This window comes from Anguilla rostrata, chromosome 18 (assembly GCF_018555375.3).
Source record: "Anguilla rostrata isolate EN2019 chromosome 18, ASM1855537v3, whole genome shotgun sequence".
NCBI classification, from domain to species: Eukaryota; Metazoa; Chordata; class Actinopteri; order Anguilliformes; family Anguillidae; genus Anguilla; species Anguilla rostrata.
In genome coordinates, this window is record NC_057950.1 from 31,292,903 (window position 1) to 31,308,762 (window position 15,860).

Here is a 15,860-nt window from a genome sequence, read left to right on the forward strand (position 1 = left end):
CAGTTATGCCTCTGGGAAAAAAGGGTGCAGCCTGCCTGTTTCCACAGGATCACAGAACAGAGGACCGAACGAACCTGCAAGGCCTGGTTCCATTTGGTAACCGACTCTATGCGGGGGGGTGTCTGAAGTTTTGGCGCCCCTCCCCCGTGTGGTTAAAGTCTGACAGATTTTCCCCTTTCCAACCGACTGGATGGAGAACAGCTGTGGCAGAGGCATCAGCAGATGCTGGTCATTACCTCATCCTACCCTCCACCACCCTCTGGAATGGATTAGTAACACATGACGACTTTCCATCGCATGCTCTTGCTCACCAATGCTGTGAATCAGCCATCTTGGCTCAAGACAGTAAATGAGATGGACTATCATCGCCCCCTGGTGGTAGAGCAGCAGTAAAACCCCTGACTCTTAAGCACTTCTCAGCACACATCTGTACAGAATGTGTGTTAAATAACTGAGTTGATTTATTATATGATGTACTTCAACTTTAAATATGAGTAAGATTTGCAGATTACTGACAATTTTAAGAAAAAACATCTGGTGGCTGCAAATGCTTGCAAGACCACTGATCTCCTGTTGGTCTGTTCGCAGGACTGGGTGTGTTTATGTGTGATTGGCAGTGTGTAAGATCGCTGGCCTCCTGTTGGTCTGTTGGCAGGACTAGGTGTGCTTATGTATGCGGGTCAGTGTGTCAGACCGCTGGTCTCCTATTGGTCTGTTGGCAGGACTGGGTGTGTTTATGTGTACTGGTCAGTGTGTAAGATCGCTGGTCTCCTATTGGTCTGTTGGCAGGACTGGGTGTGTTTATGTGGACTGGTCAGTGTGTAAGATCGCTGGTCTCCTATTGGTCTGTTGGCAGGACTGGGTGTGTTTATGTGTGCTGGTCAGTGTGGGTGTGTTTATGTGCGCTGGTCAGTGTTTAAGACCGCTGGTCTCCTATTGGTCTGTTGGCAGGACTGGGAGAAGCCCCGCCCGCCCCAGAAGCCGCTGCCCGCAGACCCCCTGTGTCGAACGTCCCGCCCGAGCCACGGTCCCTCTGCCACGGGAGTCCGCTTTCCTGCGTCCGTCCTGATTCCCAGCCTCCCCCGGGTCTCCAGGCCCATGCCTGCTGTCCCACAGCCTGCCAGGTGAGTGTCTGGGGGGGTGGTGGGGGTGGGGATGATGGGAGATGAAGTCTAATTTCCACTTCCCGATGGAAGTCAGATTCTCTTTTTTCTCTTTTTTTATTCCATTCTGTTCTCCAACGTAAAGCACACATCTCCTTCAGCACTGACAGGTGCTTTGAAAATAGGTGCAGTGCATTCGCTGATGCTGTACACTATCTGCTCGATCAAAGCACTGTACAGCATGAGTCTGCACATGGGATTAAATCCTGTAACCATGTGGTTCCAAGTCTGATGCTTCTATTTTTTTCTACCTCTACATTTTGCCCTTACTTTGCATGAATTCAACACATCATCAAATTACTTTGCATGAAATCCAGAGCGAAGACAATGAAATTGTTTTGTTGTGAAATGCATTTGTAGACTTCCGCTGATGTGTCTGCAGACAGCCAGACAGTTCCATTGATGTGCTGAACTTGCAGACACTTTCTTTGACCTCCTTTTGTCTCAAGAATGTGGCCTTGCACATGCAGGAACACGCGATTGCAACCCTCTTCTTCCTTTGTCCTTCTCAGACCCGCACCCAGGCAACCCCACATCCTGCCAAAGCCTCACACCTTCGCTGGCGTGAAGTAGAGGACGCGTTGGACAGGACGCCCGAAACTCCCGCACAAAGAACGCGATCCTGATTTGCACTAAGAGACTCGAACCCTCTGGACGAGCTTTGTCGTTTTTTGGGAGTTTCTCTACGAGGGGCTGAGCTGTGCTGAGCTTGGGTTGGCCGCTCAGTCCGGTGCTGAGTCCCCGCTCAGGTACTTGTAACTTATTTATGGTCCGTATTTATTTTGCCACGGGACGCTGTGCTTGACACTTTAGGCAGTGCAATTTGTGACTGTTTTCTTTTTTTGTGACTGAATTTTTTATGTCATTATTTTATTTTATTTTTTTTGAAAAGGAGGTTTTTATACGCCGTAGCCGTGGGGCATGTTAAGTTCCCCGCTGTGTTTTCAGAGCGGTGGGGAGAGGGAGAGATTAATGATTTGTTTTGTAATCTGTGAAAGATCTCGCCATAACTGAACAGTGAGTGGGCACTGTGAAATAAACTGGATTGTAAATGTAGGCTTTAAGGGACGCAGTGGAGATATTAGGATTTCTCTCTCTGCTAGATGAGCGCAGCTGTAGGCCTGTTGAGATACGAAGGCCGTTTCTTTTTTTATTTTGTTTTGGGTTTTGTTGCGGTAACCCTGGTGACGTGGCTCGGAACGGGAGGTTCTAACTGCTGTGAAGGATTCGTATCGGGTTCTAACCCCCAGCTTGGACTCTGGGCCTCCACAGCACGCCACACCGAGCACCGCTGAACACTGAGCACACTGAGCGGTGTGTTCAGTGATGTGTTAATGAGGAGCCTGAGGCGTGGGATCCCGTCTGGCTCTCTCCTGTACTGAACGCTGGGGGACGGGGGCTGCGGTGCTAGGCCACGAGCGTCCGGCTGTGAGGAGGCAGGCCGTCCACCGGAGGGCGCTGACGGGGTGTGGTGCTTACCCCTAATTATCCGTGACCCACAACCTGGTCCTTCAGCGGCTAGACCGTTACACAAAGAGCCTGTGTCTTTTAGGACCCGCAGGGGCGTCGAAAATAATTACCACACGCGCGAGTGCATGGTCTGTGTGCTCGAATGACGCGGACAGAAAACACTGCTCGGAAAATGGCTCCAACCTTTTCTGGCTCGGTAAAATTCCATAAAACTCCACCCCTGGCTGTAGCGCTGACCCAGCCTTTTAACCAGCAGCTTAAACGTATGCAATTATCGCCACGGCAACAAAAAGCGGCGAAAGCATCGCCCTTTGCCAACCGAAATTTGGAGCAATAGAGTGCAGGTAAACATCGGTTAAAATTCAGAATTATAAAGAGTAAATTCAGTGTTGTTGATAACAAATGACAGCTCCACACATTTTGGGGTTCGTTTGGGGTACCCACACCACTCCACTTACGGATGTGGAATATGCTGACGATATATTGAAGTAAAATGTATTATCATGATATTGCAACTTCAATTTATGGACACACATACTATGTATTACTGCTTTCAGATTTTACAATGCGTCTTTAAAAAACACACATTGGTGTTGCTGTATATATATTTTTAACGGCAATATATTTCACAGCACTCTGCTTTTTTCTACCTTGTACATTTATAGTCCACTGTATTTAGGGCCAAAGGGTCCAGACTGGTCTGAGTCTAACTTTTTCATTAAAAGCAGTTTTTGTCACTTTGAAAAGCCATTAGGAAAACTCTGCTTCTAATATTGCACCTTTCTCAGCACATAATAAACATTTCATTATTATAGGACACCTTCAAGATGTGGGGAACAAAACACATTTTTGTTCTTTTGTTTTTTAATTAATTTTTTTCTTTTTGGATCAGTGCTTCATGAATGAATAGATTTACATGTAACATGGATGGGCTGACACAGTGAGCACAGTCAGTAAGAGGAGATGTCCTGAGGACATACAGATCTGTGGGTCTGCAGAGCAGTAAGAAAGCCCTGTAGTGCCCACAGCATTCAGTAATAAACAGCAATAGCACCGTAAGGAGGTGAAGTCCAGAACGTGCTGTTTTTGAGCACCTTGTACCTTCTGACAGGTGCTAGTCTTTTTAGATTAATTTCCATTCATTTCTATTAATTTCGAATGAATTTCTTACATTACTGCATATGCTGAACTTCTGCAGGGTCATTTTTCTTCAGTTTTCTTCTAATGGAAAAAATTTAAGCTTTAATGAGGTTCATTAATCAGTATCAACTGTTGCGCCCTGTTTTAGAAAGTGTTTACACTTTTTTTTTTCTTTAGCCTGGCACAATAAGGTGCTTACTGTAGAAGAAGGTGCTTGTATTTGTATTTGTTTGTGCGATGTAAATGATTAAAGTGTATAAATGCCACTTTGCTTGTTTCCTGACTGGATGAGGGAAAACGGAAGGCAAGTGAATGTCTACTAGTGTAAAGCTTAGCATGTCTTCAATGAAATATTAAAAACATATATATTTCTGTAAACTGATAAAACTGTCAAAACTGAATTTAAATTAATCATCGATTTATGGCCTGTGTCCTTTCCAACAGAACAGAAGATATGTGTGGCTGTAATGTGGAATCAATAAGACATGCTAGCTACATGTTCATAAAGAACCAGTGTATGAAACTACAACCCCCTTAATTTGAAACACTTATTGGCAGTTTACTGTATGTACTGTACATACTGGTACATGAAAGTTAGCACTATCAGTTTGGCTCAAATGCATAATATTAACTACAGCAGTGGAGCATATTGCTAATCTTTTTACCAAGTTCCTCAAAATCCAACTTACTGGCTGAATATGTTTTTTTTCTGGGGGGGGGGGTCTAGACTAGGCTCTGATTTACTGAAGTAATGTGTGAAAAGGCAGAATTCGGTAGTGCAAGCGAGAGACACTGCCATGAATGCAGGGCTCTGTAAGAACATAATGACACTGGACCCCATAAAAAGAAACATAATCACGCTGGAAATTTTCCACCAAATCAGTCCAGAGATTTTTGGGCCTTATGTAGCATCGAGCTCTTGTGGCATTACCGCTTCTCACCGAATTAGTGGAGTCCCTGAATGTGTGCTTTCTGCTAGATCAGTCTACTTTGATCACACATTTGCTTTATGCACTGACTGCATGTGCATGCATGCCTAAGATATAGTGTTTGTTCACAAACGTTGAAAGGAGTCCTTAGATCACTGAATCCTTGTAGCATTGACCCACACTTTAATAAGTAAATGATAGAAAACCTATCAGACACTTTAAAGGCAGACCATATAGGATTTTCATCTCGAAAATATTATGAAATGATCATGCCCAATCATTTCTTTGATGTACTGGCAATCTCGGTCTGTGCACAGATTTTCCGAATCCATGCTCTTCTGCTTGTATTTGTTCATCCCAGGTCTGTTCGGGACGTTTCTGGGTGTGACACTCTTTTCAGTGTGGGGAGGGGCGGGTGTGGCCACAGAGCCTGTGGGGTGGGATCAGGTTTCAGTGGAGCGTTTGTAGCTGGCAAGGTACTCCAATGGCAGAGGTGAAGAAGCGCAAGTACAGCGAAGCAAAATGACAAGCGGATGACAAGGATCACAGCAAGGCAAAAAAATCCTGCATAGTACGCCTTGAACTATTGACAAAAACTGTTCAGGAATTTTAGCTTTTCTCAATCTGTAAAATGCATTTGTGCCCCGGACAGCATCTCACATGGAGTTTAGGCCAATAAGATGAAACGGAATGCTTTGTGAAATGAGAAGAGCAACAAGACCATTTACAAACAGTTGCACAGCACCTACAGTACATTGCTCTATGTACAGTAACAATGTGAACCGTGTAAGTTCTTGCTGATGGAAGGTTTTAGTCTAGGGCTATCCAAAGACAGACTGTCTGGTAGCATCAACCTCACATCAGGGTAACCCCCCTACCCCCCCCCCCCCCCCTTTTTTTTAATACCAGCCAAACTCCCTCCTCAGAAAATTTCAAAGTGTGTATACAAACAATGTTTAGCGAATGCTCACACACAGGATCAAAACATCAAGGGTGCAAGCCCTGCTTCTTAAAATGGTTAGCGCTGCAATACAATTTACAATGACAAATTTGCTCATTTAGCAGGCAGATGCTCTCAGCCAAAGTAACTTACTGAAGTGCATTGCACATGGAAGTAAATATAGCATGGAAAAATTGAATGTTAAAATCAGTGAATTTCCTGTAATTTGCCAATGATGAGGATATGGTTGTGTCAAACTCATTATGCATATAATTTTCAGCGTTATTCTTGGTTTGTCGTTTGCTTGTTTTGAATGCTAGCACAAGGTGCAATTCCACTTCGTTCTGCATTGACGTTAGCCTGTGGAGTAATCCTTTGACATCCTGTACAATCTTTGATTCCCTGGCCCAAGTAGGTGTCATGGTGTCACTTAGGGTTCACATTGAATATCGAAATGTCGATATTCTCCGTTTTTCATGTTGTTAGATAGCAACCTTTTTTATGGAACTTGCTGTGTTATCAATAAAAATGTTTTAAAATCATGGCTGATTTTTTGTACTAAATTTATGTAACTGAAAAATTTACTAGACTACGGGGAGTCCTTACTGTTTCTGTTATCAAAAAGATATACACTTATGTATTGTGACCAAATTACTTTTTTCCCATTAAAGTATAACATGAATATCGTGATATCCAGAACAAGTCATTTTGTTCACGTTTGCATACAGTCACTGCAAAGGCAATTCTGCTTTTAAATCTGTGTTGCATATCTGTGAACTGCGTATTTGTTGGTTAGCAATTATTTCTCATCTATCCATCTTTGATGCCAAACACTCGAGCTAACGAGCCTTCCAGGCTGCAGCTTCAGGGTGTTTTCACACTTATGGCCTCTCAAGTGGACGCATAGCGATGACTCAGCATTTTTGCTCATTTGTGCGTCCGTGAATACGCCAAACAGACTCAGCATTTGATCTCAGCACGGTTCGTTTGTGGTTCTTTTCGAGGTCCGCTCAATTTGTGCATTGTCACCACAACAGTTTAATACCTTGAGACTTGCCGTACGTTGATTCTGTGCGGCTGCAATGACTTCTGAGCATGCCCGGCTAAAAAGAAATAGCAGAATGGCCGCTGGTGGCGTTCGTGGGGAATTGTGCAGTCAGAAGTAACCTGTGCTCTTCTTTCATCGGCTGCCTCACAATGCAGCACAACCAAATAATAAACACATCTGCAGGAGCTGTTTGAAGAAAATTACCCATAATCAGGGGTTGACAGAAGGGGTACACAAGCACGCATTAACAGCAAAAAGAATAAAATGCACCGCAATTTTGCTTCATTACAGTGCAAATGCCTACCCATTTTTAGGTATGCGTTCCATTAGGACATAAAATTGCGGTGCACTTTAATCTTTTTGCCGTTAATGTATTTATGTCAACCGCTCATATCAACCCCTCCCCATAATCCACTGTTACAAACAGGAGCTGTTGTCTGAACAAGTGGTTTGAGATCCCAACAAAGGCTTTAGTGCACCTGATAGGACTCTTTCAAGTCCACTCACAATGTGAACACAATAAATACAGAGTTAATTTGCAGCTGGTTCACTTAATGGTTCACTTTAAGAAAGCTGAGTTCGATTCATTTTACAAGAAATATATTTTTTTTATTGTTTTTTGTTTTTTAAAAAACAAATTTAAGTTGTACTTTGATATACAAACAGTATTACCAGTATTTTACTGTTAGTTGTTTCCACATAAAAAACAACCCCCTTTCGTTTCTGTTCATGAAAGACGTTAAATATCACAAATGGTGGTAACCTGGCGCAGCACGAGGACAAACCTTCAACAAAATAAATAGTTATTTGAAAACTTTGTAACTTTGAAGACTGTTTTAAGAAAACTAAGAGCTAGTCATTCCAGCCTGTATGTCTGCCATTAACCAGTCCTCAATCTCCCACGTGGTAGAGAAATAATGTTACTTAAGATTTAAAATGCTAAAGTATATATTCTACTTACTTATATCTTGCAATTTGTTATCGAAGTGCTATTCCTTTGCCGTGTCTGTGTGATTCATTAAATTTTTGAGTAATGTGAAAACCTGCCCTGAAGCCCTGTCTTAAAAATGGTTTGATTGAGTTTGATGGATTTGACCCGCAGCCGTTTAATTACTTACATCCTCATTTTAGAAGAACAAACAACTCCAAGCTGTGAAAATGCAGTGTGTAAAGCCTTCATTTGAATAGGTCCACTCCAGGCCACCATGAAACACAAATGAAAAGAACAAATTGTTCTTCCTTGAAGCAAAACAAAACCATTTTTTGGTTTCCATATAGCTGTAGCGGTGACAATGTTCATCACTTCTTATTCTTTGTTGTTGGACTTGTATTAGCAGTAGCAGCTGTTGAAATAGTAGACACATGAATAACGTTCCATTACTTTGACATCGTATTTTCACCCGGTCTAAAAGTGTTTGGCAGTAAGGGGTAACTCATGTCAAAAACATGTTTGAAATCATGTATATTGAAAAATGTGTTTCACCGAAAAACAGCAACATAGATATACCTATAGCAGGAATAGGCGACCCTGATCCTGGAGTGCCTGTGGCATTTATGGTTTTTGTTCGCTCGTTAGTGATAACACCTGTGCTAGTCAGCTTCATATTTAGTCCACTATTTTCCACTGTCACAAAATAGGATTCTACTCCCTAGTAGCAAAACATGTCATTAAGATTCAGTGTTTTCCGTGTCTGTGAGAAAGTAGATATGCAACAGGCACACATGCCCTGCCAGCTAGAGATGCAGAATGAAGCATGTACATCACAAAATGGCATCATTGACACATTATCGCACAGGATAATAATCCATATTTTTTAAAATGGGTGAACAGGATCATTCAAATCTGGTGAGTCTAAAAAGCTAAATATATTTTTTCCCATAAGGTCAGGGATGCCAGTTTTCCAACAGATTTTTTAATTTGTGATGAATCATGGTTCCTTTGGGGGAAAACAGTCAAAAGTATTGGAATTTTTAAAGAATTTTTACTGCTCTCTCAGTTGTTGTGTTGGAGTACTCTATCCATCACGTGGATGCTCTCTGGTGGCCTCATGATGCTATTGCAAGTTGACAGGTTCTCAAGATTTGTGCTGCATTGATTTATAGATAATCTACATTCATTTGGTATCCATGACTATAAGTGACAGTACAGATATCAGGGTGACCGTGCTGGTTTTTTAATTTGATTGGGCAGTACTATTCTTTATAAGTACGTGGTCACAGTGTAACATCGGACAATGATGGTCGCTGATAGGCTATTTATAATCCTATTGATATATAAACTGTTGCTGATTGTCAAAGCATCATCTGCATTCCCACGATGTACCAGTTTGCAGCCATATCGACTGCAATGCTTAAAACATGAGAACAACTGTGGAATTGTGGAAATGAAATTGGATCAAATTACAGAGTACAATGCTTTCAGACACAGGCAGTTCAGTTAAAAACTTGCTATTGTAGAGTTTATATGTCTGGTTTGGCAGGGTAATTTTTGAACATACTGATAGGAAACTGTTTAAAGCAGGTACACAAGGTAGACAGGTCAGACAACAGTTTCCCACAGTAACAGGCTTTATCACAAGCCGAACCGGGGAGACACACTACACAGCTTGCAGAGGACGTTTGCTAATGCCATATGGCAGTATTTTTCTTAACCAGAGTTAGCTTGTTTGAGTAAATGCTTATTGTACCTATGATCCAGCATTAATTACTCCCTACAATTAACCAAGGATTCAGAAGTCTTCATGTTCTTAAGGATTCAACGAACACTTAATAAAAATATGTTGCATTTTAAAAAAATTGATAATCAGAATCCATTTTAAGAGATGCATATTCATTCTATAGACTGGACAGTTTATATTTTCAATGTTGTAATTATATCAAATACCCACTTGATGGAGCCAGGACCACAACATCACCTTTTGCTTGTTCTCACACACAAAAAAAAAACAAAACAAAACAAAACACTCATGTGTATCACATTTGGTAAGAAGACAAGCCGAAACATTCAGAGAAAAATGACAGCGATTTATTCTGGTTTGCCGAGAGACAGAAATGTTCACCATATTTCAGCTTGAGTTCATATATATATATATATATATATATATATATATGCACAACAGAACAGAATAGCATTTATCATCCTTCATTCCAAAATTTGTTTCCACAGCCATGGCACGTGCAGATGCAGAGAAGGAAGAGAATAATTGAGTGGGAGATAAACCTTCAATAAAATAACTTAGTGGCAGCCATAAGGAATGTTAACTGCACTACAGTATGCCAATAGTCTTTAATCTATGCACTGTCAGGAACCATTCAAAACACATACACGTAGGTACAGGTAATCAGAAAAACATTTTCCCACTGTAACAGACTTTAATACAATATGCACCATGGAAATACCCGCTACACAGCATTCAGAGGCATTTTCCAAAGACTCACTAAGTTGTCTCAGGCTTGATAGTAGTTTTTAAGCATCACGCCTCATATGGTCACATCTCACAAGCATGGAGGCTCTGTCTGTGGTCACACACGCATGTTACATAAGTAATTAGACCCCTCAGCACACAACACAACAGCGCAGTATAGCACCTGGGCGGTATATCCCCAGGGTGGGTGCCAGAGCTTTTCGTGTCCTCTCAGGAGTGCACTTGGGATTACTCTGAGCCAAATTCCATCCTTCCCACAGCTTTCCATCATTCTTCTCCCTCTTCACTATGGTAATGGAATTCTTTAATGAATTTGTCCTGCCAACATCCCTTATAGGATTTCTTCAGTTTGTGTTTACTGTTACTTCATTAAACAAACAAGTGTACGAATTAATACACACTTATGAACATAACATTGTGACATCACATAATTTCGTAAAATGTTAAATAGGACAGTTAACACTGTACTCATGGACAGAACTAATTTCAAATTCACTGTTCATTTTTGTGTGTTTACATTACACAGAGATAGCTATCATAAAATCAAGTTCATAGAATTTTGATAGGTGCATAATTCAATATGATCTGGTGATGCTAATCCATCTGCATTTGTGTGTGTGTGTGTGTGTGTATGTGTGTGTGTGTGTATAGGTGTGTGTGTGTCTAGATGTATCGAACACACAGGTCAACGAACTATGAGTCAATAAGCAAACAGCAAATCTTGTTATATTCATTAACTTCTGGAGTTTGATTCATAAAATGAGATCAGGCCGTACCAGAATAAAGAGTGTCAACTGGCTTTGTAATTTGGTTAATTATTGCCTGATCTAAACTCTCACTCACAAACATTTCAATAATAGCCAAAGGCTAAAATGTCCAGTGTTAATTCAACTCCAACGTGAGTGCATGAGTCGAAAAGGGAGTACGAGCTGATTTAACACACAACATTTTGCTGTATAATGTCACTATAATGCTCATCAGGAGACAGTTAATTTCATTATAACCTTAAAATTAGGTGTTTTATTGTAAATTGACCTGAACCAACAATGATATATAAAAGGGAGGAAATTAGTGTTCTCCGAATCCTCCCCTGATCATTAATTAAGTATGCATGCACCAGGAGAAGAGGGTGTCCCTCCCCCTCTTCCAAGTACATCGAATGTGGGCCTGTTTTTACTTTTGAATTGGTATTCAAGTCTTGCATCTGGATCTGGCATTCTACTTTTCATACTCAGACACATTTCATGGCCTTTTTGTAATAAGTCTGCTGGCTGTTGGTTTTTGAAATTTTGGTGCATCTTGAGATTTTCTTGGGAGAGACAAGCTATGGTCTGGTGTCATCTTTAATTCCCATTGTTGTGACTGCAACCTGCGTCTATGTCAGTAACATTCAATGTTTGTTAAGGTAGTCGAACCTTCGTCTGTAGATTAGACACTGAATACTTCTGACTTAATAAATCGCTTAATTTTAATTTGGTTTGGGCTTGTAAATTTAGATGAAAGTTAATCAAACAGGTTGTTCAGACTATAAATGAATCTGGTGATTTAATAATTGATGTTTTTGATAATAATCATTAACATTTCTGGATTCAGAAATTGTTATTTTAAACAGATTCTAACTGACAATTATTCTAACTGACAATATATATACCAAAACACTGACACATGGACACTCCTAGGCCTAGGACTTTGTCTAGAGATAGTGGTGCCTGTGCACAATAAGTAAAAACCACAGAAGAAGACATTTATGACATCATAGCTATCAGAAAAAAAGGTGAAGTCCCAACACAGTCATGAGGACAGCCCTGAGACAGTCACCACCAAAACATGGGTCGTTCACCTTAACACAGAGACACCACGAATGATTCACTGACTGCACTGAAAATTCAGTCTACCTGAGACTCTAGGGGTTATGTCAGCCACCCAACCCTGTCTCTCAGCTATCTACTGCTAGCTGACGCAGCTCTGAGCTCCTTATCTTACGGCTGAGCAAAACAATCTTATCTAACTACTGATGTGCACACACACACGTGATTGCTTAAACATTATCCCTTTAGTGTACACAATCTTCCATACTCCACCCTTTTGTGATTATAAGCACAATGTAAAACATGTGTCATCCACAATACAGAAATAGTAGTACCTCTGTTCCAGGTTTTTCTCTGAAGTATTGAATTTGAGCTTGTCACAGTCTTAACTCTTCTTCATCAAGGTCATCATTACCATAGACAATTTCAGTCAGGAAGGGAATTGTTTTATTATTATTTTATGTGACTGTAACAATGTAAGCAGCGCACACACAGGGGAAACTCACAATAATGCAGCCAATAATGGCCAAAATAAGTAAAGAGAGGAAACCATATTGTTTAAACTTTTGCAGTTACATTTTTTTCATATAGGAAATAGGATTTATTTTCAGAAAGAGTCCAGAATCTACACAAACCAAAATGGATAAGGCTGAACTGAAGAAAGCAGGACAGTCAAAAGTGTTTTACAAAGAACATACATACATTCTTAATCTGACTGGTAAATGGTTAATATGTAAGCATATAGTAAAATTAAACGAAATGAATGATTGGCTAAGTCTAACACTATCATGAATACTGAATGAGCACACAATTGCCTCTAACCTTATCCAATATGCTCTAGTCTCCTATAACATGCTCTCAATCTAATCAGGCAAACAATGTTGTTTAGCCTTTATCTAACAGGTGTTGTGTGAGCCCTGTGGAATATGGCGTCTCTGGCATGCCAAAGGGGAAGAGTGAGGGAAGGGCCAAGTTAATCTCCTGTCGCACAAAACAACTCCCTGTAGCTCTTGGGAAGTGTGTTGCCTGCAGTGGACGTGGAAGGTCTGAGAACCCGTCCATTATTTATACCCGCTTATCCTGAGCAGAGTCGCAGGGGATGCTGGAGCATATCCCAGCATGCATTGGGTGAGAGGCAGGAATACACCCTGGACAGGCCATCAATCCGTCACAGGGCACACACATCATTCACTCACACACACTCATACCTATGGGCAATTAATTTAGAGTCTCCAATTAGCCTACCTGCATGTCTTTGGGCTGTGGGAGGAAAGACCCACACAGACACAGGGAGAACATTCAGAAAGGCTTCACACAGAAAGGCCTAGGCCAGATTTGAACCCAGCACCTTCTTGCTGTGAGGCAACAGTGCTAGCCACTGCACCATCACGATGCCCGCTCATGCAGCACATACTAGCCTTGAAACACAAGTTATATTACTCAGTGACCCGAGGGGTCTTTTCAACCCTGCCTTAGGTTGTCTCTTTTTCAGAGATCTTACCTGTCGTTGGAGTGAGTCACAACACACACTCAGTCGTCACCCACCTTCTGTGACCTTTCATCATTTCAGTCACAATACCATTATCATCATCATTATTGTAGAACTCTCGTGATACCCCTGGCCGGGTCTTTTCAGCACAACCACTACTGGGGTAGTCTTTTGGGCACACGGTAAAAAGGTCAAAAACACTGCTTATCAGCATCAGTATGAAACAGATCAACAGGACTCCCTGTACAACAACAGTATCAATGCCTACCAGGCATTTTCAACCACTTGAACATATCCCAAGTCCATGAAGGAGTTTGATAAATTTTTACTGTCTTTTTTTTGAATATGCTATCCAAAGCTAATAATCTCATCTTTGTTATCAGGCATGTAAGTTCAGCTTTCATTACTTACCACAGAGCTTGTGCCTCCAAGAGATACCAGACCACAATCCAGAGCTGCTCAGTTTAGCAAAATCACTGCTAACATCTCAGTATCTCTGGTGATACTTTGTATTGCATTGGCTGCATCATGAGCTGCAGATTCAATTATCACAGCCATTTGTTTAATCTCTTTTATTGCTCGACTTACTCCACACACAGGAACCATAATGGAGGCCAACCTGTCAGTTTCTGAAATGTCTCTTTTATATCTATATGATGCTGGATACAGGGTGGCACAATGCTGTATGGCAGGAATCACATACACAACATAACATACCCCTCCCTGTCCTATGGGCACCCATGCATGTACTTTTCCTCCACAGACAAACATTGTTCCATTGTAACATAAAATGCATGGGAACACCAATCGAATGGGACTGCTACCATTCCTACCATATTCTTTATTTCTTTTAGCATTACTGCATCCATCAGCTCATATTTCTTCACGCCTCCTCTCATTTACTCATTGCCTTCGTACTGATATATTTTATGAATTTAGGTCTATATTTTATTAATTGTAAAATTATTCCCGTCAAAATTCACTTTCTTAATCAACCCACATTATCCTTCCCATACAAAAAAACCCTCAGCCAATTAGGCACAGCTCCTTAAATAAGGTGTCAACAACAAAGAAAGACAAGCCCAACAGAACAACCAAGAGCTCAGAGATGGTTTAGGGTTCACTGAGTTCACAGAGTTCACAGGTGTCTATGTCAACCTATATTCTTATTCTTATCTTTTAGACTCATTAAGTCACATACACATTCTTCTGCTTCCCACTAAATCAGTTCTGGACAAAACATGGTTATCTTAGGGATGGGGAAAACAACTTCATATACTAAAACTGATACTGAACTGAGTAAACAAACACCCAGGCATGTGATTGCTTAAAAATGATCTTTTTAGGATACACAGAAGTGAGAAATCACTTCAACCAGGAGAAGACAGAGTAGATATATTTGGAGAATTGCAGGCAGCTCCAAGTCATTTTTCCCAGTCATTATTTCTATTTCTTCAGTCGCAAACAATGTATTTATGTGGTCTTGCTCTTTTGTTTTCATATATACTCAAAGTTGTGAATGCGTACTCCATAACTGCACTAGAATGAATTGGAGTGATTGTCATGGAGTGATTGTTTTTATACTTTATTAAATGTTTTGCCTTTTCTTTTTTCTTCCATCATGTGAAATATATGTAATCCAGAAAAAGTAATGGATACAAGCATTTTAAAAAGAATACCCAAGGTACCCCCACAGAAATTTTCAAGAACATCCCTTGAAGTTGCAAATTACTTGAAGTTAAATCACATGAACTGAATAAATCAACTTTATTTAAGCATGGTATTGTTCTCTTGGAGGCTTGACGTAGATGTGACAGCCGCCAATCACACCCACAGCTCTGTTGAATGTTGCACTCCCGGTCAGTTAGGTGTTTTGTCGTTCATTTGGTTTGAAGAAAGATACTGCCACTTCAAACTTCTCCTTAAGCAGCTGTGCAATTTTATTTTTGTGATAAACTCTTTCAGCTGTGCTATTTTGTGTTCAGCTCAACAACGCACTCAACCTAATGAAAAGAAAAACAAGAGCTACTTATTAGAGCAACAGATTTTACTATGCAGTCAACATGTGTTTAATTTAATGTGTCGTTTTTATTCCTGACCTAATTTTTCAAATAATTAAAACATACACATGCTGAAAGAAAGAGATAAAGTGCCACCTTTTATGTAGGCTACACAAGGACAATTTTAATTGTATCATGTCTTGTGGCAGGAGTAATATACTCCTGTTTGTATATCTTCATAAATAATCTTAATTAAATGTAATTTGAATCTGTATCGGTTTCTCTTGTTGAAAGGTAACTAGAGAAATTAATTGTTGACAGAATCGCATCTGTTCAGGAGGATATGCAAAGATGCTATAGTAATTTCCCATTGAAAAAGGGAGTAATTTTATAGGCTACAGATGCTTTGTTACATCGGATAGTTCTTAATAGCCCAGTGATTCAATTT

General features: G+C 40.6%; 1 protein-coding gene across 2 annotated transcripts in view; it reads left to right on the plus strand.

Moving 5' to 3' along the window:
- Positions 1 to 4,039, plus strand: part of LOC135244871 (disintegrin and metalloproteinase domain-containing protein 12-like) — a 95,817-nt gene extending 91,778 nt beyond the window's left edge. For both annotated transcript variants that reach the window (XM_064317511.1, XM_064317510.1), the window contains exons 22-23: positions 952 to 1,124; positions 1,676 to 4,039. In XM_064317511.1, the coding sequence (XP_064173581.1) occupies positions 952 to 1,124; positions 1,676 to 1,736 (234 nt within the window). In that variant the 3' untranslated portion in view covers positions 1,737 to 4,039. The remainder of the gene's footprint in view (positions 1 to 951; positions 1,125 to 1,675) is intronic.
- Positions 4,040 to 15,860: the final 11,821 nt, after the last annotated feature.